Raw genomic sequence first — 27127 nt, 5'->3', positions numbered from 1 at the left:
CAGTAGTAGTAGTAGTATTTTGATTTCTTACCCACCCTTCACCATAAGGTCCTAGGACAGGTTATAGTAGCTTAAAAATCTAATATTAAAACACTTTAAAACAAATTACAGCCACAAGAATAGGGTGTGTCCTAACAATCTTTATCTTAGGTGTCAAAGCCCACAGTAAAAAAATGTGTGTCTTCAGCATATGATGGAAGTTGTATAATTAAGATGCCATATCTCTATGGGAAGGGAATTCCACAACTTTAGGGCTGACGCAGAGACTGCCCTCTGATGGGCCACCCCCCCAAAAAAAAACTTCTGAAGGCAGTGGAACTACCAAGAGGGCCTCCTCTGCTGATAAAAACATCTGAGAGATTCTATAGGGCAGAATACGGTTTTTCAGATATTTAAAGCAGCATTTGGCTACCATATCCTGTCAGTGCTGGGATTTCTGTTTGCACAATGGGACTTTCCCCCTCCCCTCCCCCTACACCCTCACCAAATCTGCTTCAGAGGATTGGGGGGACCCCTAGGACAGATTTAGGGGGTGCACGGGATAAGGTAAGGGGCATAACACTCCATTGAGCAAGCAGAAATCCTTGTGGTGAATTTCTACATTGGATTCTACCATTGGGGCGTAAGTCATTTAGGTCTTTAAACACCTTGAATTGGGCCTGGAAACAAACTGGTAGCCACTGCAGCTGATTTAAAACAGGGTTTATATTTTTTAAAGACTTTTAAAGATCTTTCTTTTAAAAGGCTCTTAACTTTTTTGTTGCTTTTCTCTTTTTTTGACATTTTTATTTTACTGCTGTGCCTTCGGAATGGTTTTATACTGGCCTGTTTTAATGCATTTTGATGGGTTTATCTTTCTTAATTTTGAAATTTTTGTTAATGCTGTTTTGTTTTATTGAGTTTCATTACTCTATTGCTGCTCGCCACCTTGGGTGCATTTGGTCCAGAAATACAGCTTTGAAATGTCTAAAATCAATAAACCAAGTAGGAAAATTAGCTAAAACCATGCAAATTGACTTAGTTTTATTCTGATTTTGGAGTTCTGAACTTCAGTCAATAGGGGGTTGCTGTGAGCACCAGGGCACAGTGGGCACATGTGCACCCATTGGCAACTCCTGGCCTCCAACTCAAGGATGGAATGCACACTAATGGCAATCCCACACTCCACATAGCAGACCTGACCCCAGAAGTGCTTCTGACTTCATGTGCAAATAGCAACAGAACAATTGCTCAGATGACCATGTCAGTCTGCTTTGCCAATTTGTACAACTTTCAGAACCAAATAACTATTAAAACTATGCATCTTTATGGATGTCAGACCCCTGGCATCTTTCATAGTCTTAAAAGGCAACAAGGAAGTATTGTCCAAAGCTAGTATTGCATTGCACAGGAAAGAGTTAAGATGAATGTGAGGCATTTCAGCTCAAGGGTGAAAGGGGCACTAATGACAATCTCTCTCACACACATCCCAAGTCAGTTTATTTATATACTACATTTTCCACAAAAACATTGTGCTCATAGTGGTTTTTAAGTACAAAGCACAAAAGATGAATTCCATGTTAGGGATCGTTAGGAAAGCAGTTGAAAATAAAACTGCCAGTATCATAATGTTGTTATACAAATCTGGTGAGACCACATTTGAAATATTGTGTTCAGTTCTGGTTGCCTCACCTCAAAAAGGATATTGTAGAGCTAGAAAGGATTCAGAAAAGGGCACTTAAAACGAACAAGGGGCTAAAGCAACTTTGCTATGAGGAAAGGTTACAACATTTGGGGCTTTTTAGTGTAGAAATGAAATGAGGGGGTAGGGATGTGGAGGTGTATAAGATAATGCATTATGTGGAGAAATGAATAGAGAAGCGTTTTTTTCTGCCTTGCTCCTCATACTAAAACTCAAGACTATCCAACAAAGCTGAATGTTGGAACAATCAGAACAGATAAGAGGAGACACTCATTCACACAACATATAGTTATAATGTAGAATTAGCTCCCATAGTGATGGCCACCAACCATTAGACAAATATATGGAAGATACGGCTATCAGTGGCTACTAACTACAATAACTATGATCTGTCTCCACGGTTGGAGGCAGTATGCCTCTGAATACCAGTTGCTAAGAAGAGAGGGGAGAGTGTTATTGTGTTCAGGTGCTGCTTTTGTAGTTGTTGTGCAGCAACATCTGCAGGACTAAAGGTTCCCCACTCCTGCTTTACGGTAACACTTGCCATTCTTTATTGAAGAGCTTTGGTATGATTATTATGCTCTTCTTGGCACTGTTTAGTCAAAACTGGAGTATTTCTTTTCAAAAGCCTTGCTGTTAAGTGCCACATCTAAGGTGACACAGGGTCTCTGTGGCAGAGCAGCAAACTTAACTCATTTCCTCTAAACTCTGGGTCAGTGTCTGACCTAGAGGGCTATCCCCTTCCCCTTGATACATTTTCTCCCAAGTTCCTGCAACTCTGTCCCATTTCCTTTGGCCTTATTCCTGGGGTAGAAATATTTCCACCTCTCCTGTAGACTGTCCAAAATTGCACAAAGGGGAGGGGTCTGTGAGTGGAGATGATTCCACATAGGGCTTTCACAATGTTTCTCTCCCCCACCCCCACATGCACACCTCAAAATGGAGAGCTGTGAGAAAAGGCCTGTAACCCAAGCCAGGAAAACAGCAGCAAACGGGGAAAGAAAAGGTTATTGAGCAGCAGGCCGGGCTGCTGTGGTCTCAGAGCGAGCATAGACTGTCAGTTGTTAGGTGGGTGCCTCAGCGGGGAAAGACTGCCTTGATTATGTGTTATGCGGCAGTTACACAGGGACAGCGGCCCTGCATTCCCCGTTCCACAGTGCCGGCCTTTATGTGCCTGACATTTACTCTCTAAGCGTCGGGGCTACAGGGGGGAAAGGAAAACATTGTGTGCAGCGCTCAGCCATGCTGGCCTGTCACGCTCCCCACTTCCGCCCTGCTGGCTTCTTCCTGTTTGCCCCACTGGCCGCCCTGCCTACGACCCCTCAGTCCCCCTCAGCCATTGCTTGACCCTCCTAGAGCTTTCCTGCCTGGAGGGGTCCCTGGGATGACCTGGAAGCTGAGAGTTGCCTGTACATTGGCCTTCTGAGCAAATCAGTCCCTGGCTCTCATGGACACGTTTAGATGCCTAGCAGCTCAGCCAACACTTCCACCACCCCTCATTTGCTTTTGCTGCCCCCTTCTGACCCATATGCATATGGGGCACTGGGCCAGGATGAAATCAGAACTTCTTTCCTATTCCTGTTCGTTACCTCAAGCCTGGATCACTTCTAGCTCTTTCAAACCTGCTTCTCAAAGTTTTACTTAATCTCTCTCCCTTTAGAAACATCCATTTCCTTTCTTTATGGAGGCCAGACCTGTAAGGCTTTTTGACTCTAGCTGTGCATGTAGGACCTCTCCTGAATGTGTCAGTTAGCTTATGTTTATCCTCTGCACCAAAGGCAGAGGGAAATCTAGAGTCGGGGCTCTGTGCTGCTTTGTTAACTGAAAGTCCTGCAATCAGCAGCTTTTCCCAAACACTCCCAGCTCTTACAGGGGTGTGTGCAACATGTAGTCTGATAGCTGCATGCAAAGAGCAGGAGCCCAGTACTTTGCCTTCTTAGGATACATGGACTCAAGTTCAGCTGTGCCATCCCCTTCTAGCATGGCTGGCAAATTCATGCCCAATCTTCTTTACAATACAGTGGCTTAAGTGGCAAAAATTGAATAAATCTGTGTTTCAGTAGGATTAAGTTAAGGCAAAACACTCCAGGGAGCAGTAGCCCTCTTCAGTGGTCCCAGAGTGCCTTATTGTCACATAGTGGTTGAGAAGAAGCTTTATATTGAGTCTCTTCTGTCATGCCAAAGTTGAGGATACCTCCAGTTCACTCCCTATGGTTTGTCATGGGTGACACCAGTCTTGGGTCCTGGGTTCCACACTGCTCTGCCACGAACCAGTGCTCAATGCCTTATGCCTTGTTTCCCTTTCTTCCTTCCTCCCCACACCCCCCCCTCTCAGCCCAAACCCCTATGCTCCCCTGGCCACAGGGTGATTTATTAAGCATGCCCTCCCTCGATGGAACATGTGCTGAGGTTGCCCACGGGAATGTGGGCAGATCTGACAGTCGCACCGCCACAGCCCAGGCTATAATTTCAAAGCCAGCCCCAATCAGTTAAAAATATATTAAAAAATTGGAATATGGGCTTTGCCAGGGAAAATGTTTGTAACCACTTGGCAAGCTCTGGTGTGATAATGAAAGGGTCCAGACTGCTCCTGGGGAATGACCGATTTAGAGACTGCGCTCACATAGGGACTTGGTCATTGGGCACTGCAACCTTAGCCAATATACTCCCCCTTCCCACCCCCAAATATATACACAGCACTCTGAAACCACTGCACAGTGCTGCTAGCAGCTTGTTTCCTATTTGAACATATAGAGGAGGGGAGAAAAGAACACAAATCATGGAGGGGAAAGGGTTAGGAATGGGCTTTTGCCTTAGGACTTACCAGGCAGTGGTCATCACAGCCTAGTCACCTTCTGGTGCTGCAGGCTGTGTAAAGTATCAGTGCCTGTTGTGTTCAAGGGAGTCAGAAAACAGCTATATAGGCACAATAAGAAACTCCATCCATAAGTATTGCAAGGAGGTTAGATATGAGAGTTTCTGTTATTTATCTGAGGTAAGCAAGTGGTCATCTGTTTGCCAAACTCAGGTTACCAGTTTCTCCTGCCTGTTCCTCTGACATGTCTGTACTGGTATACCATGCTAGTATACCATGTTGCTCAGAATCCTAGTCTCCCTGCACATCTAAATCCTTTCTCTTTAGGTGTGCTTGATTAATTTCCCAAAGTCAACCAAAACACTTTTTGAGGCTAAACTTTAGTAGAATGTGCAGCACAATCCTATGCAAAGTAAGTTCCATTAAATTATACCCAGGCAGATGCAGCTTAAGACAAGCCTAAATTAACAGTTATGTTGTGAACTTATTACAGACAAGGTTGCTCTGCATTTTCTCTCATATTTCTCTAATCCAGTTTTCTATCTGTTGAGGGGATTTCTTCCACACCAACTTGCCTTTCAGTGAACCCTTGGATGCTGGGGACATGTTCAAGGCTGTACATTCACTTCCTGTGGAACACAGGCCAACTCTAATCACCTTTGCAATTCCCCTCGATGAATTTAGCTTGGGTCAGACCAGGCCCTTATCCCCGCTCACTCCTGTACATTGAATGGAGAGTATTGCTAATGGTGGTCAAGCTTGCTTTCTTTGCTGGTTTTCTCATTGAATAATCTCTATAGAACTTGTGAGGAACCCAAGGCTTCCTGAAACGCAGTTAGAAAAGTACTGCTCTAATCCAGGAGTACCCAATGCACTGCCCTCCAGGTGATGTTGGTCTCCTATCAGTCCCAGTGCTGATGGAAATTTCAGTCCAACATTATTTGGAGGGCAGTATGTTGCTCCCCTGAATCCAAAAAGACATCCATATTTGCTGTCTCCAAAAAGTATTTTTTCTTCTTCTGACTTATCTGCCCCTAACAGGGCAACACTGTGTCAGCTAAGATGCAAATGTAGATATGATTACCTTTCTTTGATCATCGCTTCTGTTCAACACATTAATGTCTTTGCTGTACCTCTAAATATTCCTTCCTGGCCAGATAAATGGCTTTAATTCACCATCATAAATAATCCCTGCAAGGTAGGATGTGGTCCCTCCTAGATCATTTCCTGCAGAGCAAATGTATATTGTCTGGTGGCCTTTGCTACCCTATCTGCATGCATTAATTAAGTTGCTGACTTCAGAAGGAAATGGAAGTTTGCTGCACATATGGCCTATAGGTAATGTGCTCTCTGATCATCCACAGGCCCTTGATTCTGTGGTGCTGGAGACCCAGACAACTGCTGTTTTTGCTCTCATTGCTGTTTGGTCCCAACCTTGTTTCGTTATTTGCTTGACTATCAATTGTCTCAAGTCTTTGAAACTCATGCTATACCTGGAATAAAGTATGGAGATGTTTGCCTGACCCCTGGCTTAGATAGAAGCTGTCTGGACTTACAGACTTTACAGGTAACCAGGCCTGAGTGCCTGCCTTCTAAATTTGTACTATTAAAAAAAAAGTGGGGATGCTTCCTAGCTAAAATAATTCTACCACTCATTCATTGGCTCCCTAAAAATCCTTCTATCTGCCACACCATGTCTTGCCCATAGAAGCTGTTATTAAATGATGCCTTGGAATACTGGATGCTAGGGACAAATAATAGAGGAGGCGCTTTCAAGATGTTTTGGCCTATGGGACCCATCAGCCCAGCCAGCGTGGACACTAGTAACGAACAATGGGAGGTATAGTCCCTAACATCTGGAGGGCACCAGGTTGAGGAATGTTGCCACAGATCAGCCTTCCACCCAACCCCTCATGAGATCTAACATCAGCCTGTCCATCCCCCAGGGTAGGGGGGTCTCATGACTATTCTACACCTTTGTCCCACAGAAAGGAATTCTGACATGTCCTTCATAAAGTGTTGCCTATCTCACAGCTGCAGAATGGATTGTGCTGTGGCTCCCCTGTTCCCTGGCAAACCTTAGTTCTGCCCTCTTGGCCTAAGAGTTGAAGGTTCAGAATCTCTGCCCCAGTGCCCTGCAGATCACTGAGTTCCTAGATGGCATACTGTGTAAATCCTGTAGTCCTCCTCCCAACCTTAGCCTTGAGCTGCTGGCATCTGATATATACTTGGCCTTGTCAGGTAGTCATAACACAAGCAGCAGCATACCCCCATTTAACTCATGCTGGCGAGCACTCTGCATCCGTCATGCTCGGCTGAGACACAACTTTTTTTGCTGATTTTGTACAGGGACAATCCAAACCACCCGCCCACCTCAGCAACAGCTCCCAGGCAAGGGAATGGCATGTGCGCTTTTTGGCATCTTCCCCAGTGACTCCCTTCTGGACATTGCTTGGTAGCGATTTTGCTATCTTTGGGACATTTTTTACTGCAGTGTCCTAGAAAGCTTTGGTTATCTTGTGAAGGAGCTGGTGCATTGGATTCAAGCACATGGAGTCCATAATAAATTATCTGTTGGGGGGAAGGGGGAGAATGAGCAGAATACTGAGGAGACAGTTTAGGCTGCTTGGGGCAGTTTCTGGACTGTTTAAGTAACCTATTAGTAATGAACTAGGTGACATTTGTAGGTGGCCTAAGGTTTCATAAATCATGGCATTGTGGAGTAGTTATAACCTCTCTTTTAGACAATGATTGCTGTGGAAATCCTGAGTTGAATGGGGCTGTGGACCTATGTTGTTCATTTGTAAACAATGCAGATTTCTGAAAATCTGAACAACACATTCAGTTTTGAATTCTGACAGCCTTGAAAAATGTCTCCTTGTTTTGTTTTGCCTTGAGGAGGAAGACATGATGACATCATATGAGGAAGTATAATGTGCCTTGTTAGCCAATTAGTATTTGTGTCTTGGAATGGTTCTGTTTGTTGAGAGTTAGCTTGTTTGTTTACTAGCTTGACTATTTTATATAATAACTTTGCTCCAAAAGTTTTGCTTAGGAATTTGTGACATTCGAATATGCTGTACTGGACACATTTTAACCTGGTTTTACATATTTGGTCTTTTGCTATGAGAATCCAACTTGCTTTAAGAACTGAGGCTGCATTCCTATTCCCACTTACCTGGGAGTAAGTCCCACTGAATCAAAAGTACTTATCTTCTGGGTAGATACAATTAGGATTGCAGCAAATTGAGATTGAGATGTCTTACAGTTAACCAGCTGCCACCAACAGTCTGCTGCCATCCTGGGCTATTAAACTAAATGTAAGACTAGAATGATGTGTGATGATTAACACATCTAGCAGCTTGATGTAACCCCCACTGGGGTGGTTACCCAAACTGTGTAGATGCCACTTGGGTGCAAAGAGTGGCTAGCCATCTGAACAGGGCTCAGATACTGGACAGCAAAAGCAGATGTTATGTTGTGTTCCGTTACGTTACAAAGAGGAAAGAAGGTATTTTGTGCTCTCCTGCTCTCCCTTTCCCTCCAAATGGGTTAAAATGCACTATAAGGATGGGCTTCCTATGGAAACAGTGAGTGCACAGGTGCTATGAATCCACTGGGTGGGCAGTTTTAACAGAGGGAACACCAGTTTCTGAGATTTTGGTGTGTTGTTCAGTCTCTGCCGTGCTTGGTTCATAGTGGTCTGTTACCTAATGAGGATTGAGCCTTGAGACACTTCTTTTAAAAAACAAATTTGGAGCATTGTCAACACCAGATGGCACCAGAGCTTCCTTAGGCAAGATGACTTTATTTTGTGTTACTTAGGCAAGTTTCTGCTCTACAGAGACATGCTAATAACCCCAACTCATCTTTGCTGCCTTAATAGCCCCAAGGGCATCACAGTGGAATATATACCTTCTGATCTCATGGACAGGGCTACAGCTCAGTGGTAGAACACATGCTTTGCATACAGAAGGTTCCAGGTTCCGTCCCCAGCATCTCCACATAGGTCCAGGAAAGACCCCTGTCTGAAGCTCTGAAGACCCACTGCCACTCAGTGTAGACAATACTGAGCTAAATGGGATAATGGTGCAGCACTGTATAAGTTTCCTATGTTCCTGTTATTTATTTATATACCACTTACATGCCAAAATGGGTCTAATGGCTCTCCTATGAATATGTGGAGAATCCCTTTCTAGAATGACAAGTGCAGAGATTTTGCTCATCCTCTGCAGTCATTGCCATAATGTCCTCTGCCATCATGGGGCTTACAGTCCAGAGTAACATGGGGCACTTGAGCCTTAGCTTTGTGCAAAGAATCAGTGCTTGTCTTAGTGAGAGACCATAGGCTTTGAGATACACAGAGCACAATTTCTGGCAGTGGCTTAGAGAAAGTAGTGGGGGTCACCATGCTCTGGGATTTACTACCACCTTGATTTCTGCCAGTATTACCATTGTAGGGGGGAGTGAATGGATGGGGAAAGCAAGGAAGGGTGGCAATGACCTGCCACGGTGTCTGCCCTGGGTACACTGTTTTTGTTCTGTGCCGGTCCCCTGCTGTTTACTTTTCCTTGAGTTATGACTATGTCTTTGCCTTTGATCTGGCACCTCCAACTGCCTATTGGCTATTCTTGCCCTACCTTTGGGGTTCATTCACCTGCCAGTTTTACAACTCACCACAGGCTGGACTTGATGAAAATGCTGATCTCAATGGTTATAAGCAAAACCTTTTGTTTGCGGTCCCTCTTGTGGGGTATGAAGGGAACAAAGGTTTATCTAAACCTAGGCTCCTCTCAAAAGCAAGTCCACCCACTACTCCCTCCCTGCAAACAAGTCCACTGTTCCTCAGGAAAAGAGCAGGGGTACTGCAGGAAAAAGCATCTACAGAGGAACAGATTGAACAAGATGGCTCAAGCAAGCAAGCCAAACCATGTGCTATAGAGAAAAGCACAGTTTGTAGATGCAGTGACCATTAACAATTGCTCAAGTCCCTGGCAATCCCTTCCTTTCATTTTCCTTAGTGGTATACCTCTGGCCAATGTGTTTGCCTTCTCCTTTTAGAAACATGCAGGAAAACACACAGTAGTTCTGTTCTGTTTCTGTTTTTTATATGGTATTCTGGACCATATTGTATCAGTGAACAGGGTGAATGCTCCCTAAAATTGCTGAGGTACTGAATTATACTGGGCGGATATAATCAAACTGTCACTATGAATAGGTCATAACACTAGGTTTCATTTGAAAAAGCACCTCCTTCTAGCTTTCATGGCTGTAAAAGGTGAATGCAGCATTTGCCAAAGACTCTGTGGGCCTTTCCAGTGGTTGCACATATTATTCTGGATGCTTGTCAACTCGGTGCCATAATGTACAACATAATGTGTGGGGTGGGGCAGCTTTATTTCAAAGGAGCAGCTTTTCATTATGCTCGTATTGGTAAAATGAGATATTTGTGTCCTCCTTTGCATAGCCTCCAAAGAAAAGAGAAACAAAATCATAAAGTGTAATAAAATGGTGAGAGGCTGTGCTGCAGGCACAGTTGTTAAAGGGCTTCATGGAACAGCAAATGAGTACTCAAAACTTCCAAGTGGTAAGGAGAAACAAAAAATATGATAACATCGGCATGGCAAAGGGTTGTCACTCATCTCCAGTCATGTTATGGGCCATAGTCAGTAGGTGCCCACAATCCTGCAGCATTTGCAATCCAAATGTGTGTATGATTAGGGGAGACGAGTGGTTGCATTTGCTGTGTGGCATAATATTATCCTTTCAGTACTGGGAATATGTGATTTTCCTGCAGCAGAAGCACTTTGAAGGAAAGTGTCTGGATTCCTCAGAAGAACCAAGTAACATAAGCACATACAAATAAAAGCATTTTCTGTGAAGGCTTTGGTTACACTGGAAGGGCCTTTCATTAGCAACTGCAAGAATAAGTCTTTTCATCCTGTTATTCCGTCATAGCCTATAGGTTCATTTCCAATACTCCTTAACTGCCTACCCTTGGTGATTATATCCTCTGCATCCCAACCTCCTTGCTTTCTTTAACAGTACTTTTGCCATCAGGACAGCTTAATTTGGTGTGTGTGGTCGTCTCCCAACTGTGTAGTTGCCTCTTCTGTTGATGTGGAACCATTTACTTCCATTGAACCCAAAGTGATAGATCAAAGAGCAGGTGCATTATTTATATCATTTGCAGAATGTGCTCTAGTCACAATGCAATGGCAGAGCCTTTTGTCTGAACTTGTAGCAGGCAAATGTCTGCTCATTTTGGTGAAGGAGAAACACACACTTGCATTGCAGTGAGAGTGATTCATATGGACCCAGCTTCATGTCACAAACCTCATGTTGTAGGGAAGGGAGTTGATAGGCAGAGTCCCACTACTCTGTATCGTGAAGCTGAGGCTTCCATTCAGACTTCTGTACACAACAGAAATTGATGACGTCAGATTATCCCCAGATTATTTTACATGACTTCTGCCACTCAGTAGGATATCTCCCAAATTAGTGTTCCCAGCCTCCTTTAGTTCCTTGGACCTCACATTAATATTTTCTAGGATGTTGGCATTTGGATAGAATAGGAAGATCTCCACATCTGAAGAATAAGCTTCCCTCACCTGCCACATGTAGCGGAATATCTTTGTAGCTCAGTGACAGATCACCTGCTTTACAGGAAGGTTCTAGGTTCAGTTCCTAATATCTCATCTTGCAGAGGTGGGGAAGACCACTGCATGAAGCCTTGAAGAGTGGTTGCTAGTCAGAGCAGACAACACTAGGCTATACTGGAGCAATGGTGCAACCCAGTATAAGGCAGCTTAACATGTTTAATCTAATATATGTAAATGACCAGTTGCCAGAGGGAAGCTGGAGCCCTACTTGATGCTCAAATGGTCCTGAAAGAGTTTAGGATGGTTTGGGAGTTGTATCAAGACCTGTGTGACATTCCTCTCTCACTCCCCACCCCTTTCTGTCAGCCTACTGTCCCCTCTACTATTAGCTGGGAGCCTTGTGTCACTCCTATGGCCTGGAGTGGGAGGAGTGGGTGAAAGGCACTGCCTTTGGACTCTGGCCTTGAGCAGCTCAGTGGGTGAGTGCCTGGAGAGGAACTGCCCTGTTATCTGTTACACTTTGTTCTCCCGACTGTTTGGGTGTGGAGCAGGCACAGTGCACAGAGAAGTTATCTCTGGAAGCCTTTGAAATGCAGGCAGCAGGCTGGGCTCACTGTGTTCAGGGGTGGGTGTAGGCCTTGTGCCCCTCACCCTGTGATGATAGCTCTCCTCACCATTTTGTCATAAAAGAGAGGGGGGGCTGTTTCACAGCTATTCCTCATCAGTGTGTGTATCTGGGTGCCCAAACTTATTTCAAAGTGAACATGTGTGAGGGCCAGCCAAAGTTGTTGAGCTTTTTACAATTTCCCCCCAAAGTTGTTCAGCTTTTATAGGATTGAAGTTTACCTTGAAGTTGCTGGGCTTTTTTTTTAAAGGATTTTACCCCAGGACATATACTCCCACGGGGGCTGGATTAAATTGATCAGCGGGCTGGATTAGGCCCCCAAAATGGACTTTGCACATGCCTGGTGTAGGTAGCAGCAGCAGCAGCAGCAGCAGCTGGGATATTCTCCTCCAAACACTGTAGCTACCCCCTTTTGGATCAGGTGAAACTGGGTATCTTTCCGATTTCATTCTAGCTTCCAGATTGAAAATTGGAAATCCTTTAATGTATAGTGAGAATTTCCCCAGGAAGTGATACTCGAAGCACTGATTGTTTTGCAGTGAGAGCCATTGCAAGAATTAATCTATGAGGCTCCTTATATCAGGTCAGTGTTTTTGTCCATCTAGCCCAGTATTGCCTGCTCTCCTGAATATCAGGCAGAGATCCCTCCCCTCCCCTGCTACATCACCCATTTAACTGGAGGTACCAAGGATTGAACCTGGACCATCTGTATGCAAAGCATGTGCTCTACCACTAAAATATTATCTCTCCCCAATTACGGCTGTTTAGTATGCAGTACAACTACTGAGATGCCTTTCCTATCACAAACATTATTGGTAACACTGTAGTACAGAATCAGCATCCTTCTAAGTGCCTATCTGGTGAGCTGCACAGTGGTACCTTGGTTCTCAAACTTAATCCATTTCGGGAGTCGGTTTGACTCCCGAAACCAGTGCTTTTTTCTGGGGGGATGCAGGGGTACGCATACCCCTAAACATTTTGTGAATCTAAGTTTGGCCTCATTGAGGGGCAGTATTTCAATATCAGTAGGAAAATGAGAGTACCCCTAAACAATTTTTGAGAAAAAAGCACTGCCCAAAATCATTCGAAAACCAAGGCATGGCTTCTGATTGGATGAAGGAGCTTCCTGCACTCAAAAGGAAGCCGTGTCGGACGTTCGGCTTCCAAAAAACATTCGCAAACCAGAACATTTACTTCCGGTTTGCGGCGTTCGGGAGCCGATTTGTTCAGAAGCCAAGTCATTTGAGTACCAAGGTACCACTGTAGTTGAAATGAGGCTGTCTTGTGTTGTGTAGTCTAGTTTCTTGTATTCCCACCTCTGACATGCTTCATAGCTAGCTTGACATGCTCCTCTTTTGCTTCACAGATTTTGCCCCAGGCTTGCTGCCTGGGAGATGGGCACCAATTCACTTCTAACCTGAAAGAGCTCTATGTGTCAGTGTCCCAAAAGCAGGCTAGGGCAGCTTGCAAACGGCATTGGGAAGGTGAGTAAATGAATCATGCAATGGGAAGGATGTGTCTACTGCAACACTACTCTTGTGAAGATAGGAATACATCTGGCAATGGCCATAAACAGGAATAATCTTAACTTTGATGTTTTTGAACTGCCACAAAATAGCCATGCAATTTTCCTGATGCATCTCCAGATGGATTACTTCTAGCTCAAAAAAAGAAAAAAAGCTAGTCTTACCCACAAGAGAGTGAAACAACCTCTTGATGTGCCATTTTTATGTGTATTATTCTCTTGTACACCCTTGCCATTTCTCCTTGCAATTCCTGCTCATCTGTCTTAAGCACTGGCCACTCTGGCCATTATCGTTAATGCTTTAGTACAGGGATGAGGAACCTTTTTCAGCCCCCAAATCACATTCCTTTCTGGGCAGTCTTTCAAGGGCCACGTTCACATGTATTGCTCTGTTTACTTTTGCCTTTGGCTCCTGCCCACCACTGGCACGTATCTTTGTACAATAGGCTAGAATCTATACCAGGGGCTGCCAACCTTTTTGGACTTGTGAGCACATTTTGAATTTTGAAGAAATACTGGGAGAGCCAGTCACAAAATGACTGCTGTTGGAGGACATGACATAATACAAAATTAGAGAGCCAACCACCCCCAACAACCTGATGCTTACACAATATCGTAACTAAACACTGGAAGAACCTATCGGGAGTGAACATAGACCATGGGTACCGAAATGTGTGGGAACCCACGCTACTAGAGAAGTTAACCAACAAACTCAAACTAACACAGGGACAAGCAAAGGAGGATGCCTTCACCTCGGTGCATAGCTGTCAACGTTTCCCTTTTTTAAAGGGAAATTCCCTTATTCTGAATAGGATTCCTTGCAAGAAAAGGGAAAAGTTGACAGCTATGTCCCGGTGTGGTTCCCCTTTATCACAAACACGGCACAACGGGACAATGACCTATCCCTCCACAACAGCATAAAAATCAATATGGCTTGCCTGACCCAACAACCTAGCCCTCCCTCCAAAAAACAAGCCACACTGCATTCAGCTGAATGAAATCAACCAAGCTTGGGAACCCCTAACCCAGGCTTCCTCAACCCTTTCCCTCCAGATGTTTTGAGACTACAATTCCCATCATCCCTGACCATTGGTCCTGCTAGCAAGGGATTATGTGAGTTGTAGGCCAAAAACATTGGAGGGCCGAGGTTGAGGAAGCCTGCCCTAACCTCTCGCATTATCAATAATAAATAATACATAAACAAAGGACCTACCCATGTGATGCTGACACAGCCCACCTAAACTAATACAGTAATAGGCAATAGAATAAAAGAACAATACCCCCCATCTCTCTCCCCCACTGCTTCCCCCCAAACTGCAATATGTCTATGACAAAAGGGTCTCTCACCAAACATAAACGAACTATGAAAAAGACTATGAATTGAACGTGGAGACAATAGATGTACCTTTCCCTGTTTATCTGTTTGCTTTCTAAAACAAAAACTCCTTCATAAAAACTAATTTTTTAAAAAGGAATTTGCACATTCTGCCCCATAACCTCCTTTCTAGAAGAGCTAGAGACTTACTTTAAAAAGAAAGAAGAAGTGAAAGCTCAGAGTCTGTTGCACCTGCCCAGGCACACCATTGGAAACCTTCACAGACGCCATGGTAAAGACCCCTAATTTATACACACTTGCATACCCTTCTCTATACTCCATGTAGGCAAGGAAGAGTCAATCAGTGTACAAAGAGACATTAAGGCCAGGCAAAAAGACTTGATTTTCTGAAGGAAGGCCAGCAAGAGTTGTAGCCTGGGGAGGGAGTATGGTCTGGAGAGAAGCCTGGAGAGCTGCATTTGGCATTAGACATGGGGTTCCCCATCCCTGCTTTAGTTATTCCAAGGTTGGATTGCCATAATGCACTCCATATGATGCTGCCTTCAAAGTCTATTCAGAAGCTTCAGCTAGTACATAATGCAGCTACTTGCCTGTTGATTGGTGCCTATCAGTATGGTCCTATATCACCTGTTTTGAGGCATCTGTGCTCATGGGAGTAGCCAGGGGGCGGGGTGTATGTGTGTGAAGCTGCCTCCCGCTTAAATCAAGTAAATAATAAAAATACTTAACTAACTGACCTATCACATTGCAGATAGCTCAGTTCTGCCCCCCCCCCAACATAAATCCTGTTCCTGCTAACATAAATCCTGGCTATGCCCATGTGCGAGCTACCTGCTTATTTGATTCAAGCCCCTGTTCAAAGTGCTGCTTTTTAACCATTTAAAGCCCTCAAATGCTCAGGTCCTGATTATCTTAGGGAAAGTCTCCTTCCCTATGCTCTCTCTCCTGGCAGTTGAGGTCTGTACAAGGATCAGTGCCTTTTCAGTGGCAGTCCTAATTCTTTTGAATTATTCCAAAAAAGAGACACACATATTTTCCCCTTCTGTCCTTTATGGAAGTCAATAAAATTATGTTTCAAAAAATCTTCAAGGACTGATTTCTTCTATGACTGCTACTGTATGTACTCTTGCTGACTTTATTCTTTATTCTTTTATTGTTGATACTTTTAATTTTGTAAAATACTATGAAATTTAATGAGCAAAGCTATACATTTGGATAACTAAATAAAATGTGGTCATATTTGCCTTCCCTACTGTTAGTGTTCCCCTGCACATTTCAGTATGACCCAACTCCTTCCAGCTGTTTCCATTTACAAGTTTTAAACTTGTGTAAGTGGTATAGAGTGAGGATGTGAATTATCTTCCTTAGATGTTGGAGGGAGGATAGACTTGTGGGTTAGTTGCTGCTGCTACCCCCAGAATCACATGAAGCCAGAAGAGATGGCCTCTTGTTAAACTAAAATTATCCTTTCCCGGGACACTACTGTTGTTACTCTACAGCTCTGTGATCTTAGGGGGAAGGATTTATATTTCTGTATAGGTAGGTACCTAGGTAGATAGGAGATGTCAATTTACAAAAATATATTTATTTGATTTCTATCCCTTGCCCCTGCTCTTTCTTATGTACATTGGCCTACTGAATTCCTCGCTCCCATGGATGTTGTTTTTATTTGACACTATCAGGAGACTGTGAGAGTCCTGAACATGCCAGCTTCCAGGACCTTGCCCAGAAGGCTGCAGATTTGCCAACTGAGGAGAAGAAGACTGAATCACAGTCAGCAGCTACACAGTGTACACAAGACACAGTGGTGAGAGGAGCCCCTCAGCGTACATGTGGGAATGGGCCAGGGAAGGGGTAGATGTATGAGGATATGATTCGGGGTAACCATGCCGTGAATGTGGATGGAGAGACACAGGAACTTTCCCAGAGATCCTGATGCATCTACTAGATTTTGCAGCTCTGTTATGTTATATAGTGGTCTGCCAGCTCCACAGAGGTGTGGCGGAGTAAGCAAACCATAGGTTGCCAGCCCATGTATGTCCTACAATCTCGGAATAGAAAGGGGCAGGTGAATGTCTACAGTTTGGCAACAAACACAAGAGAGTGTGAGGTGCTGTTGCTCACCGCTTACTGAATACCAGCTGTGGGTTGGGGGTGCGTGGCAAAAGGCTTGTCAAGGTATATTTGTAATGTAAATAGGAGAGGAGGAGAGCTCCCTAGCAGCAAAAGGCATGGGAAAAGTGGTGCCTTTTTCTGACTCATCCCAATGATCCACCAAGTCCAGTGCTCTCTACTATGACTGGCAATGATTCTCCAAGGTTCTTGGCCAAATGTTTTCCCCATTACTGCTACCTGATGCCAGGGTTTAAATCTGGGGATCATTTGCATGCAGAGCATGTGCTCCACCACTAAGCTATGGTCCCTTCACTTAGACATTTTAAAATGTACATCTGCCTTCATACTTCTGGCAGCAGTTTCATAGGGATTCATACTGGGAACCACAGGAGCTGTGCCGTCACCCATCGAGGATGTGACCAAGGATAGCAGTGGAAACATGTTATGCTGGGGGAGAAATGAAATAGGAAAAGTGTTGGGAGGTAGCTTAATAGATTAGAAGGAGAAGGCTCTTCCAGGCAAGTGGAGTAACATGCTGTTGGTAGAAGAAAGACTTTAAAGGATAGATGGGTTTTACAGAATAAGGAGAAACTAATGAGAAGGGGAGAAAACAGGAATTGAAAGCAGACCTAAGGCCTAGTTTGCTGAAGCAGTATGGTTGCCACTTTCATATTATTCTATCCCGCAGTGCTCCAGTGATATGTGAAGTAGCAAAGTCACATGGGAAGAGAAGATCATGTACTGACCCTGCCAGCGCATACAAATTTTTGAAAGCTCATAAAATGAGGATGGCATTTGTGTGTGCGAGGAGTTAAGTCGTTTGCCAGTAGTGTTGTTATAGGCACTAGGCAATAAGTGTATGTGACATTCATACAACTGCATTCCAGACAGCATTCCAGATTGCAGTGACTGGGAGAGAGAATTACATTTCCCCAGTGATTATATATTGCATTTTGAGTGCTAGAAAAATATGATGTTCTATCACAGCGGAGCTTTCTAATGGAAAGGTGTCTATCCCTGTTACAAATGAGTAAAAATTGCACGTGTTGTATAAATAAGTGAATATAAGTTTGGCCATGTGGAAAAACAATAGTACTAAAATGTCAGTGCAAAGCAAAATCAATATTTGATTTACTGCATGAAAAATAGTAACTAGAGAGTCCTTAGGAATGTAGTTTTCATATAAACAAAGGGGAAATGCCATAGGCAAGGGGGTCTTGGTCAATCCAAACCATGCTTCACCATTCCCTTACTGAGTGCCCTGCATCAAGAGGACTAGCTGGTGTCTGGAGTAGGGACTTCCCTTGTTCACTGTGAGATTGATTAACTCATGGATGTCCTGTGGACTCCTCCAGCTTCTTTTTGCCCCACAGATGTAACCTTCATAAGTTAGATATACAAAAGACACATTTATCCCATGACCAAACAACATTACCAAGTGCTACTGCCAGCTACTTGCTACTGTTCACAACCCACGCAGCAACTGTAAGCTCTGTGTCTGGATAGCCAAATGCTCGAAGTGAATATACCAGAGAGATCCTGTGTGGCTGTAATTGTTTTTGTTTGTTCCTACTGATGAATTGATTTGTTAACTGATTGGTTCTAACTATTGCCTCTTCTTTCCAGGTACCTTCCTCCCAGACCCAGAAGGTTCATTTGCCCATTGCCAAGAGCAAAAGGAAGAAGGCAAAAGGGCTATTTGGCTGATGCAAATCACTCTTCCACAGAGACAGAAATGCTGTTGTTGTATTGAACCTCTCCCTCTTCCTGGAACAACTGGAAGAGAGATGGACTTTTCTCCTCCAGAATACAGCTATGCCACTCTGTTCCTTCCCTCTCCTCTCTTTCTTGCCATGTTGGGCACCATAGTGGGCAGTATCCCCTTCCACACTACAGCTGTCTATTGCCCAACCTCTGCTTATTTTTTTCTTATTTTCTGGAGTACAGATACTAGCCTTGAAAATTGGAGATGATGCATTCAAAATAAAAAGCAGGGAAAAGTAAGTGGACAGTGATAGGAATCCAAGACTGATAGTTATCTGGGCTCCTACTACACCTATTCTGTCCATAAAATCTATACCCCACTTTATTAATGTGTGTGTAATGAAGACCTTGGATAAAAAAGTTGGGCTTACTGATGCAGTGTTTTTTACACATGCACTATACAATGCAGCATTGCCAGCATCAATCAGCTGAACCACATCTTCTTTTTTCTACACGCTTACAGCCTTCTTGGTGGTAGATAAATGTTTAAGAAGGATGTGGACATTGTCTAACAAAGGTGCAAAACCCAAAGCAGGGCATGGGTTGGGGTTGTGTTGGTCTGTGTGATTTGCATGGTCTTTCTTCTGTCTCTGCACAGAATCTATGTCTCTTAATCTGTGTCTTCCTTCTCTTCCACTCAGCACTTGCTTCCTCTCATCCTTTGTTTAGTTCTACTCTATTTTTCACAAAATATACTGCAGAGGATTAAATTTTGATGAAATGAAGGTACATTATACTGATTCAAGCAAATTCACACAAACATAATTTTAGCCTGGGCTCCACTTTCCTTGACGCAAACATTTGCTTTTTTAAGGCACAGAATATTCTCTTCCCTAAATATCTAACGTTAAGTCTGTGAAACCTTAGTCCTTTGACTGATCAGACTTTTCCTGCCCTTATAGCTAGAGATAGGACATAACCTTCTACCTTTATTTTTGCACAGAGGCAGTCCAAGGGATGCTTGTGCCTGAGGTAGAAAAATGACACCTTCCCTAGTAATAATAATAATAAGAAGGAGGAGGAGGAGGAGAAGAAGAAGAATTATTTAAATCTTTTGCTGCCTATCAATATTCCAAAACTTGCCATATACCATGTCTAACAACAAGTTTAGAACTGCAGCACCCAGAACTCGGAGCACATATGGGGTTCTCTTGGACTTTTTGTTTAATATCATCATGTTTGTAAGCTGAAGTTCCACACATCCTGAAACATTTTCTGCAACATAGATCTACACAACTTTGGACTTGCCAAGCTGAATGACATATTTCATCTGGGGATCACAGGGCAGTATATTTAAAAATCACCTTTCTGCCCCATACGAGTATAAGGGCTCACTGAGATCTCAGTACATCTATTGCTTTTGCTATTTGAGACCACAAGAACAGTGGGGTTGTATAGCACCTGGCAATGATGGCATTAGGCTTCTGGGCTCTGTTTGGCTTGTGCAGTCATGAGTTGTACAGGACTGTGCTGTAAACCCTTCTTACTCATACAGTTCATTACTACATAGTCCTGTCTTCACTGCTGTACAGTTCTCTTCTTGCACTGACTTTTACTCCATTCTTATGCCCTTCTTCTATCCTTCAACCTGCAGAACTTCACTATACCAAACCTCCAGATTTTTATAGCAAACGTTGTGTCATTTGATGCCCATGAAGTCCTAGTGTTGTGAAAGGAAGCAGTTTACTGTAGCTGCAAAGCAGGTTTCTAACATACTACCCCCTCATACCTGCTTCCAGGATCAAAAGGCGAATAAAAACAGATTGCTCTTGGCCAAAGGAATTACAGGCTATCATTGCAAGCAAGCTGGAAAACCACATCCTAGAGGCCAGAAGGGGAAGAGGCTTCTGCTATAGCAAGTGATGCTAAAGAATTACCTTCCCCCAAATGCTGTTCTGCCCACTTTGGCTGTCAGTCAAGTAGTGCTCATGCTGTCCTGCTGGGCCACACCCAATAGCCACAGAACCATTCACAATGAAATTAACTCCTCTGACCTTAGAGGGAATTAAGCTAAAAAGTCTCTTCCTTTTCCTCCCTATGAAGCCAGAATAGTTCAACTCTGCTGCCTGTTAACAAGATACTGATATGAAAAATGAAGAAATAGTAGATGCAGAGTTCTGGAATTATCTAAAGATTCATCCTAACATACTGGGGTTTGTCCACTGACATTGTGCGACACATTGTGCTATGGTTCCCACTGCAGAAACAGAAGGACCAAAAGGTTTCAGTGAACTGATTGTAGAGTCTTAGATTGATTAACCAGAACAGTACAGTTTTACATTACTGAATGTTTTTAAAATGAAATCTGGAGTTTATGAAATCTTGAAATCTGGAGTCTTAAATTCATATTTTGAACCATATAGAATGAGTGATTACATAATATATAACTTAATGTTCTGGGAGGGCACATGCTTTGTATGCAAAAGATCCCGTGTTCAATCCCTGGTACCTCCAGATAGATTTGGGAAATGCACCTGTCTGGAACCCTAGATAGTCAGCCACTGCCTGTCAGTGTACAATGTACTTGCAGTCAGTCTTAGCTCCCTAGTTTATCTAACACTAATTTTATACTCAAACTTCATACCCCTCCATTTCTATTGTTGACATATCTGTCTTTTTAAAGTAATTAATATGATTATGTTTATTACATCTGAATATATATTGGGAGAGGGGGGAAATTGTTGAAACATAGAGCCCCTCCAGATGTCTTTTTTATTGCACATTCATCATGATTTGCCCCCAATGTGTTAATGGTGAAGTTGTACATGATTGCACTTTCAATGTGCCTGTGAATGTTCCAGGGTGATTAAACTAGATTAGTTGCAATTGATGCTTGTCCTGCGCTTTCTTGATAACAATTCTGTAACTTCTTGTACTACGAAAGTACCGACTTCCTGTCTTCATCCACATGGGTAAGACACAGCACATAAAACTCCAAACATAACAAACAAAACCCCAAGCCCTAAGCCTACAATTTCAGGCAAAGGGAACATGCCTGTAGGGGAAGTGTGCAAAGATTTGTACTGCGACAGTAAGGGACGAAACTGCACATCTCCTGATACAAACTGAGGAGGCAAACAAACATCTTTCCCCCCCTTCCCAAGAAGTCGGGGGCAGCTTGAAAGAGTGAACACTGCTTGGGTGTATATACTCTTTCCACTGTTATCTTTGATCCAATAAGTTTGGCAGGCTTTTCATTTTTGAAAAAACCTGCACAACCTGTTTGAACATAAGCAACAAAGTGACAAAAGGGACGTGTTTGTACACCACAAGAAGCAAAGCCTCTTTCAAACCACTTTCAACTCTCTTTAAAACAATCATCTGGCTCCTGTCTGAGGATGTCCTAGAGGCTGTCATTCCAAGCAAACACGCTACATGCAACAGGCAGAATGGGTGTGAGCTCTGTCTGCAGAACACAGTCCCTGACCACCACACGGCCCTGCCCAAGTGGTGCAGCCCAGACAAGCATCTGCATTTGTCATTAAAGAGACATCATCAGCATAAGGAGAAGTGAAAGAGTTTTTTGTAAAAATAAAATAAAAAATTGAAGTCGTGGTGTTCCTGTTCAGAGACTACTCCTGGCTGAGCTACTTTCACCTTTGCATTAGACATTTCCTGCTAGGAAATCAGGCGGCAAGTGACACTGGGAAGGGTCCAAAAGCAGCCATTGCAATTAGGACTTGGTGTATTGTTAAGAAGGAGCGTTCTTGCTCATCAGGCTAAGTAGCAGAGAGAAATGACACAGAGTATGCTGACAAGACTATGACATTATTAATTTGTTTGACAAGAGTTTAATGACAGCTACTACCGTGACACAAAGTAATACTCAACTACTGTGTCTGTGCCAGTCACTCTAGTTTCATGTTAAAATATTATATTAGCTGGTTTTACTATTAGCAGTGGAAGATCACCTTATCCATATATGGCACTTGACCAATCTGCAGAACTGGCACTGTTACAGGTGTCGCATGATACTCATCTCACAGTGTAAGAATTAGATATTTTACTGTGGTAGCACCCACACTCCCAGCCTGTTGGCATCAGGCAGGTGCCTTCACTGTATTCTCTTTGGTGCCTGCTAAAAATATTTTTGTTTAGGCAAGCCTATCCAGATATGTAGACTCATGTTTTATTCAGTTTTTCAGCTTATCATTGATTTTAATTATTTTTAAATTGTTGTTTTTACTACTCAAATGAAAGCCCAGTAGAATTTGTATATAGGATAGTAGCCTTAGGGTCCACTGTGTTCTGCCAAAATTGCATGTTTGTACAAGGTGTTTTCTAGTGTGTATCTTTTATATATATTTTTATTGCCACTTATTTATTTTTACTTCTTGAAACAATTATTTTACAACTTAACTACAATTGTCTCTAAGTGGTGTACAATAAATAAAAAGGTAAAGGTAAAGGACCCCTAACCGTTAGGTCCAGTCACAGACGACTCTGGGGTTGTGGCGTTTATCTCACTTTACTGGCCGAGGAAGCTGGCGTTTGTCCGCAGACAGCTTCCGGGTCATGTGGCCAGCATGACTAAGCCGCTTCTGGCGAACCAGAGCAGTGCACGGAAATGCCGTTTACCTTCCCGCTAGAGCAGTACCTATTCGTTATCTACTTGCACTTTGATGTGCTTTCGAACTGCTAGGTTGGCAGGAGCAGGGACCGAACAATGGGAGCTCACCCTGTCGCGGGAATTTGAACTGCCGACCTTCTGATCGGCAAGCCCTAGGCTCTGTGGTTTAGACCACAGCACCACCCGTGTCCCGTGTACAATAAATACAATACAGAAAATATTTAAAAATTGTCAACATGATAAATTCATATTTCTATTAAAATTCCTGCTGCGGAAAAAGAGGTGCTTGGAGTTCAACAGAGTGGGGGCCTACCTGATCTCAACTGGGAGTTCCATAAAATTGGGCACACAACACTGAATGCACTGCTTCTGGTGGGTAGGAGTCGTGCAGCTGAACCATGGAGACCATTAACAGTGATTCTCCCAAATACCTCTGTGACTGGGCAGGGATATAAGAGATTCAGTAGTCCTTGAGGTATCCTGGACCTAAGTTGTTAAGGGCCTTGTAAATTAATACAAGAACCTGGCCTGGTAGTGTAGTGTATGGGCAGCCAGTGCAAGTGTTTAAACACCTGAATTATGTGCTGGCCATAGTATAATCAATGTGTTTTGAACCAGCTGGTGGAAATATATCCGCAAGTGAAGGAACTATAGGACCCCCTACTGCAATATTTGTCCCCTAAAATAAGTCCACACTCAAATCAGAAACCGTTGACATAGCTTGGGATGGTCCAGGGTTTATTCCCAAATGTAAATCCTGCTGTTTCTTATGTTTCTTGGTTCATTCATATGTTTATGAGTGACAAATTGCATGGAGGGACATTATTTGCACAAAGGTGAAGCTTTTGGTTTAATGCAATACTAAGGCACCTTGCAGGGGGGAAACTTACTTTATGGAAGAAATCTCCCCTGCCCCGATTTCTTCAGGTAGTAGAAGCACCTCTTGAATGAGGAACTGCAAACCCAGGAACCAACTTCAGTCTCCACCCTTGCCTTCTAGTCTCCACAGCATGGGTGGGGAACCTCAGGTTTATGGGGTGTCAAATAGAGACCCTCCAGCCCTTTTAGTATGGCCCACTGAACTCTACCCAGGAACCTCACTCTTCCTGCTTCACCCCCTGAATGTTACTGCCTGGCTGGAATGTGTCATTGATTTCCCTGGATGGAGGATAGAGAGGGGTGTGTGAGTGCATGCAGAAACTAGCCTGCTGTACAAAGGCAAAGTTTACATTCGTTGCTCTGCCCACTTTTGCTTCTATCTCTGTCCACCACTAGCTTATGGCCCCCAGAAAGATGCCCAGAAGGGAAATTCAGCCCTCAGGCTGAGAAAAATCCCTACCTCTGGTCCACATCAGTGCCTGAATACAAAGATTCATTCAAGAATACAAAAATAGATTTCTGTCTCCATAGAAATAGTACCCCATATTGAAAAACTTCCTTCAGTGTCCCACCCAATAACTATACAGTTCTTCATGGCCACTTACACTATTACGGTGAACCAAGGAAAACATTAATGAAAGATAAGGGAAGCAGTTGGGGAGGGTAAAATTAGTTAAGCTGCAGAGCAAAGTTATACACATGCTTTCCTAATCTACACTTGTTCTCTTAGTTTAGCTCCTGCTTGTATTATAAACTTTTATAATGCTACAGTCTTCTAGTGAGACAGTAACCTGAGCGTGAAGGCCCTGAGAAGAGGGTAGAGAAGAGTATGCTAATGCACTTCATACCATCCATGCCCCTTCTTGGGTTGATGTCCCAAACTCCCATCAGCCTTAACTCCTCTCTCCACTTCTTCCTCTTAAGTTCTAGCCCCCAGTCTTTCACCTAGTGCAGGGCATATACCTTGTTATTTACTTGGGGTGTGTGTATTCAAAGTGAACACCACACATAAGAACATAAGAGCCCCATCATAATCAGGCCAAAGGCCCATCTAGTCTAACATTCTGCTCTCATAATGACCAGCCAGATGCCTATGGGAAGTGCACAAGCAGGACTTGAGTGCAACAGAGCTCTCTCCACTTGTGATTTGCAGCAGTTTCAGGAGTCTAAACTTTCTTTTCTAATGCATTTCTGTCCCTTAAGACTGACAATAGTATGGTGTGTAATGTGTAATGTGTGTAAAGATGTCTCAGAAGCCCAGGAGAAAGGGGAGGGTAGGGTGCACTGAGCTAAATTTTCTGGTATGGATCTTAATTGCCCAGCATAGCATATTTCCCTCATATAATCTAGTATGAGCTGATTGGTGCAAATCTGCATAGAATGGTTCATTTTACAGTGATAGTTTTATCTGACACATTTTTAGTAATATTAGTTTTACACACTGTAAACAGGTCTTTAAAAGTATTGGCACTCAGCGTCTATTAAAAAGAAAAAGAAAATAGCACGCCCTCCATCTTTACCTGGAGATACCACGAGATAGCAGCAATTCTGTTTACCTCTGGATACCTGCTTCTTTTATCTGTGGGCAGAGCTATTCAGTGGAAGCCAATGGAAACTCATAAACCTGGAGCAGATAATCTCCCGCGCATTAGATTTGCAGTGACTATACCGAGAACTTGTGCTGAACCCAACGCGCACGTGGGACACGGACAGCGTCCAAGTAGGCAGCCTCGCTTTGCAAAAATTCAATCTGGATGGTCAGTAATGCAAGGAAAATTCCCTCTCTCCTGTCACAGAAGTGCGCCTCGGTTTTAAAAATTAAGGAAATAGTGCCCCCTGGACTGCAATGCCAGTTGTGATTATGGGGATTTTTCCGGCTGCCCTTTTCGTGTGCCAGCCTGAGGAGGGAGGGATCCATTCAGTACTGCTACACGTCTCTTTTCGAGTCAGTCAACGCCACCACCCACTCCCTCACGTCAGAACCAGAGAGGCCCCCTGCATCCAAGGCAGAGGCTGAAGAACCCAACTCTCAAACTACTTGGGAAGCACAGCTTCTTTCTTTGGCGATCACTCGTAGCCGAGTAAGATTGTCTTCCATAAACACGGTTTTAACAATGAGTCCGTAAGTGACTGTGGAGGCCAATTCTGGACCCACGCGTCCTTCCACAGTTGGGACATTGGTTCCCGGGCATGGTAACCCTGTGGGCCGTGCTGTGTTAAGCCCGAAGAAGTTGATCAGGGGCCGTTTGGGAGTAAAGAGGAAGCGTTTCAGGGCGGGAACTCTTGGCTGTGTAGGCTCTTTGTCGATTCCCCCTACAGTGTGTGGAGACAAACTGACCCCCCTCTTGCGAGGCGGGGGGAGAGAAAGGGAAAGTTGGATTGGCAGAATTGGCTAGGACGCAGGGTGGTTTTCAGCCCATCTGCTATTCTTCGACTCCCACTACCCACCTCACGCTTTGATAGAGTTGATACAGTCCAGGGAAGGGACTACAGCCTAGACGGGGTAATAATCCCTAAATCGCAAGGATTATGCCTGACCTCATGGGAACAGCGAACGAAGAGCCAGGACCTGTTTCCTCATGGTTGGCGCTCTGTTGCCCTGAAAGTTTGTACCAGCCCGTGCTTGAAGGTACTCAATACTAATGTTCAAGTGTTTGTTACTACTTCCTCTGCCGATCCTCCCCTGACAGGTTAACTGGATTGCTGGCCTCTGGGTGCCGACTCAAGGGACAGGAAGTTAGGGAGTTGGTTTATACAGAATCAGACCATCCACTTGGTCCACTTTAGCTCCTTACTGTCCCCACTGACTGTCAGCAGCTCTCCGTGATTTCAGACAGGGGATATTGCCAACCTTATCTAAAGATACGTATTAATGTCTGGAATCTGGAGCCTTCTGCATACAAAGCAGCTGCCCTCCCCTAGAGATGAATCGTGCCAGTTTTGAAGCCCCCCCCCACTCTAAGTCCACACATTTCTTGCCCGTCCTAATAGCCAGAACCACTGACTGCCCCATATGCCTTTCTGTGGCTGCTTCCTTTCCATCCTTTTGCCTTGTTCTTGCTTCCACCCAACCTTAGCTGTCTGCCACAGCAGCCGCAACAAGGGGGGCGGGGGCAAGCTGGCTGCTGATGTCCTCTTCGCAACAAATGCCCCATGGAGTGTATCCAGTGAGTGGATAGAGTTGCAGCCTCAGTAGTGCCCTCCATGCTGCATCC

The 27127-nt window shown here is 43.9% G+C and overlaps 1 protein-coding gene across 3 annotated transcripts in view; it reads left to right on the top strand.

The window, feature by feature from the left end:
- NHEJ1 (non-homologous end joining factor 1) overlaps nt 1-21289 on the top strand; it is a 110573-nt gene extending 89284 nt beyond the window's left edge. For all 3 annotated transcript variants that reach the window (XM_081920800.1, XM_081920798.1, XM_081920799.1), the window contains 3 exons: nt 13090-13207; nt 16267-16391; nt 18326-21289. In XM_081920800.1, coding sequence (XP_081776926.1) covers nt 13090-13207; nt 16267-16391; nt 18326-18406 — 324 coding nt within the window. In that variant the 3' untranslated portion in view covers nt 18407-21289. The remainder of the gene's footprint in view (nt 1-13089; nt 13208-16266; nt 16392-18325) is intronic.
- The last annotated feature ends 5838 nt before the right edge of the window (nt 21290-27127 follow it).

The sequence above is a fragment of the Podarcis melisellensis genome, assembly GCF_964234715.1.
Source record: "Podarcis melisellensis genome assembly, chromosome: 1".
NCBI classification, from domain to species: domain Eukaryota; kingdom Metazoa; phylum Chordata; class Lepidosauria; order Squamata; family Lacertidae; genus Podarcis; species Podarcis melisellensis.
Note: the sequence above shows the minus strand (reverse complement) of the source record. Positions and strands in the feature narration are given on the sequence as shown.